General features: G+C 36.1%; 1 protein-coding gene across 1 annotated transcript in view; it reads left to right on the forward strand.

Moving 5' to 3' along the window:
• Positions 1 to 4366, forward strand: part of ema (C-type lectin domain containing ema) — a 51756-nt gene extending 47390 nt beyond the window's left edge. The window contains exons 20-22 of the mRNA XM_086535775.1: positions 633 to 773; positions 964 to 1163; positions 1513 to 4366. Of these exons, the coding sequence (XP_086391901.1) occupies positions 633 to 773; positions 964 to 1163; positions 1513 to 2061 (890 nt within the window). The 3' untranslated portion in view covers positions 2062 to 4366. The remainder of the gene's footprint in view (positions 1 to 632; positions 774 to 963; positions 1164 to 1512) is intronic.
• Positions 4367 to 5000: the final 634 nt, after the last annotated feature.

Genomic DNA, 5000 nt, shown 5'->3' on the forward strand with positions numbered 1-5000 from the left:
TATTTAGTAAGCTTCGGTTTTGCCAGATTTTCTTCATTAGAAACACTCCAGGTTTTATAGAGCTGCCACTAAGACTTGTATTTGAAACATCAAAGACATAATATACTTGCAATTTGAAATTGTTACTATAGAAATTTAAAGATGAAATTTTATGAAATGATTCATCAGGACTATTTTCTTGTTAATGAACGGTGAAAAGGTTGTAGAAAATACACTAGTAAGGATCCTTTAGGAAATTATAGATATGTTCTATAGAATTACTCTTTGTAAGTCTGTAATGTTTGATGGAAAAATACTAATTTCAATACCACTTGAGAGAGTCTCAAGAACACTTTTTCATTGTTTCTTTTTCTCTTTCCACCATTTTCATTTCAATATATTTCCTGGATATTATTGTGATTCATGTTCTTATTTTTGTAAACAGATTTGTTATGTTTTTGCTGTTATTTCTTTGATGCTGCTGCATTCAGTGGCCTGTATTATTAAGATATAAAGCCTTGAAGAAAAAATCAGTTCTTCTGAGTTAGAAGAAAAAATCAGTTCTTCTGAGGTAAAGTTTCATGTACCAGAAAAATGGAATAGACACATTTTTCAAGTAGTTACAGAGACGTCATAATACTTTGAATCGGTAGGACGAGGTGTAAGCCGTGCTAGTGGTGGGGAAGGACGTAGTCGCAGCCAATCTCACCGCCCGCTATTCAATGTTTCAAGAGTTCCAGGATTTGCGCTGAAGCGTGAAGGTGGGGCTGGACTTCAACCAGGTCCAGATGCTCGTAAGTCTGGTGAACACTTTTTGATCAGTCTTTATTGGGATTAGGCAGTAATGTCAGACAGATTGAAGATATGAATGATTTGGTTTAACAGATTAAAAAAGAAAGATATAATGCTGCAAACCAGGAATATGCTAACTACCAATGATAACACATTTTCCAATTACTTTAATAATGGCAATCTCATTGACAGAAGACCAAGTAGCAGCTTGTTCAGGTAGATCTGAATCACAAAGTCCAAGTCGTCTTGGGCGGCAGAAAAGCAGACATCCACAGGGAACACGGGAAGGCATATCTCGTTCCACATCCCGACCTCGTCCTCGAAGTGAAGAAATTCCCATGGAAGATATGATGACGACTGCAGGGCCCCAGACCTCCCCCTCACTGCCCAAGGTTCGTCACTCCACATTCAAGAATATTCCTAGTCATCAGTTTTAAATGTTGGGAGAACTTTGGCTCAGTTATGATGAGAGTTGATTTCCCAGTAGATTTTTGATGTTCCAACAATCTTTATATAACAGTTTGGTATTGGATTTTTTTCCTGGTATTTTTCCTCTATTATGTTTGTAGTTGATGATTGAAAGTTTTTTGCATGAAAGAAGACTTTTATTCAACCCATTTCACAGCCATAACTTCTGAGGTGTTGTAGCGCTTCATCTTGATAGATATTCATCAGCTCCTTTAATTTAGGGAAAACTTATGCTACAAGTGAACTGATGACTTATTTTGATCCAATGGGTAGGTGAATATAGAGAGGACTAGCTCTCCTCAAGACAGTAATGGCAGCAGTAGCAGCAGCTCCAGTAGTACAGGAGAGATGATGGCGGATATGGGCATTACAGGGAATTTAGAATTACCAACAAGGGCCACCAGTGTGACTCCAGGAGAGGACGAAGGGGTCTGGCCTTATGTGTCATTAGTCGGGAATGTCGTGCTCTCCCCTGGTCCCACTCGCATCCTTCCGCCCCTGAGTCAAGTGCCGCCGCCTCTGCTTTTACCCGCTGCTCTAGACACGAGAGTCTTCCCTAAGGAGAGCGATACCCAAAGTCATGTTGCTCCCCCTTCACAATTAGCGCAGCCTCCCACGCCAGATGAGACTGAAACTTCCTTTACTGCCAAACCCCCTCTTACTAGAACAACGGGAACGTACGATGTGTTTGAGCCACACGTGAATGGGAGTGTGGAGGAAGGTGATTGTGAAAGGAGGGATGGTGCTAGGAACAGTGTGGGCTCTGCAGATTTTAGCCCTATACGCAGGGTTCGTGTCAAGGGCAATGTTGAGACTGTTTAAGGGGAAAAATTATAAAAAACTAAATGAAAGGAAAAAAAAAATATAAAAAATTATAACCTCCCAAACTTTACTTCTTAAAAAAAAGTCCTTTGATTTGTTTATAAAATACTAAATAAAGTTGGTTGTTTGAGTCTACTTAAATATTTTTTTTCCAAATTGATCCATGCTTGTGAAGGATCCCAATTGTAGTTGATAATTTCCCTTTTGTTAGAAAGTAAAACTATGAATGAATTTGATAAGTGGAATATTACAAATTAGTAGTTTGAATTTTATTTAACATTACAAAGCAAGTCCAGGTTAGTTGTATAATTCAGGGATTAAGAGAAGGTGCCCATGGTTCCCACCAGTTTTATTGGCGATAATGAAGAGCAAACAATAAGAGAAATGAACAGCGTATTGACAGATTCATTAATCCTCAAATATGAATAATCCATTAAATTTTAGTAGTGATACAAGTACAAGATGTTTTGGTGATCTAGATATATAGTTTTCTTTTTCAAATGTAAAAATAGCCTGGTGTTAACATATCATTAACCATAGGCCAGTTTCTGAATTGTTTTGATTGATTCTGAATTGCCTTTGTTTCACAGATGCAGAGAAAGTAAAGGCAAGGCTGTTAAAATACTTTTTTGATAGAAAATGCCATATAACAAAGGCAGATGTGTGATATGTAAAGAATCTGGAAATTATTGGTGATTAAGTATTAAGCTCCCTGTTGCCAATGGTGTTACTTGTGTAAGCATTAGGTATCAGTTCAAATTTAGGAAGAATGAATTACAAAAGAAGAATCCCCATAGTAGATTACAATTCAGTTGGATGTTACCTTTGTGACTGTGGAATTATGAAATGCAACAAGTTAGCTAGCAATAACATGGAATTAATAAAGTGGAGAAAGGGTTTTGAGATGGAAAGGGTCACATTATGTTCAATCAAGGATTCATAAATGTCAATCCTAAGTCTCGTGATGCAGTGGCAATTGGTACAATACAAGTAGATACCATCCAACCATAAAGTATGAAAGTGGCTTTTTAGGAACTACAAAAATATAATCAAAGCCACTGTACTGCCATGATTTTATGCATATGATTTTTAACCTTTCATTTCCTGCCATTCTCAAGTGGTTGACTACTTATGGGAGTAAAATTAAGTACAATATTATTTTATATACAAATATAGATATAACTAAAATATTTATCTATTATCATTTAGTGTTCTATTATTTATTATAATGAGAATTGTTGCTTATAGAAAATATATAGAGAAGTGCTGTTTACTGTTTAAAATGGATATTTTGATCATCAACTTCATAAGAGTAATAAAGGTATTAAAATCAGTCACTGTTTATTGTTCATGTTAATACTTATTAGATAGGAGCCATTGAGATATATAAAATCCAGATGATCATTCAGTGGATGGAAGATAAACAACCCCTTGACTGCAGAAGTACAGAAAAACAGTAAAATTTGGAATACCAGTTTGATTGCCATTGATTAAAATGAAAAATTTCCATGATAAATATAATGTACATTATAAAAACATGCATGTAACTATAGTGACCAATTATTTCCAACAAATTTTACTCTCCCTGACTCCTGCAGTAGAAAAGGGCTTCTACATGTGGTTGAGAATTGCACACAAAATACAAACTCTTCATAAACAAAGATATATGGAATGCTTTTATCCATATTTCGGTATTGACCATTCAGTTTTTTTTTATGAGTTTAGTGTTTTACAAGTATTCCAAGGAAAAAGTTGAAATTGATTTGATAAAACAAAATTTTCATACTCTGATGTACTTTCTAATCATTATATACAAGTTTTTCTGCAGAAACGAAGTTTGTAAATGTATATGGTGCAGGTCAGGTTTGATGAACATTTTTGAGTGATTTGTGTGAATTTGTTTTTCTTGGATTTTATTTATATAGGAGGTATCTGCTGTGCTGAAGAAAGTTTAACTGTGCTTATTGATGGAAATGTGTTTAAAGCTCCTCCATTACCTGTTTTCTTTCAGTTAAAAAGATTGAAAAAAATGTGTTAAATAAAATGAGATGAAAGTTGGTGGCATTCAACTGTGCCAAATAATTTTCTATTAATGGTTACCAGATTAATTTGTTTTGGTTTGTTGATATGGATATGTGTAACCTTGCCTTATGTGTATGAGAAATCAGTGAATTTAAGTTAATTTTTATGATTGCTTGAACAATATAAAGTGTATGAATGTATACAGGATCTGTATTTTATATATTGTACACAAAAATGTGGCATAAAGCTTAATGTTAATATATTGTAGATAAACAAATTCTAATTCCAACGAGTCTTTGTTTCTCCTTCATTATTAAAAACACACTAACAATTATGCACACACACTTACACTCTCTCACACACACACACACCTACACACACACACACACACACACTAACACACACACACACACACACACACACACCACACACACACACACACACATACACACATACACATGCACATGCACACATACACACACACACTTACAGACACACACTCACACACTTACACACACACACACAAACACTCTCACTCACACACTTACACACACACACACACACACAAACACTCTCACTCACACACTTACACACACACACACACACACATACACTCGCACACACACATACACACAAACACACACTTACACATATACAAACACACACACTCACTCACACACTTACACACACACACACACACATGTTTACACACTTACACACACATGTGCACACACAGTTACACCCCCCCCCCCCACACACACACACCACATACACCCCCCCCCACACACACTACACACTACACACACACCACATACACCCCCCACACACACACACACACACATACATACATACATATACACACACACACACACACACACACACACACACACACACACACACACACACACACACACACA

The sequence above is a fragment of the Penaeus japonicus genome, unplaced genomic scaffold, assembly GCF_977035675.1.
Source record: "Penaeus japonicus unplaced genomic scaffold, GWHDUDI00000001_assembly GWHDUDI00000004, whole genome shotgun sequence".
Classification (NCBI taxonomy): domain Eukaryota; kingdom Metazoa; phylum Arthropoda; class Malacostraca; order Decapoda; family Penaeidae; genus Penaeus; species Penaeus japonicus.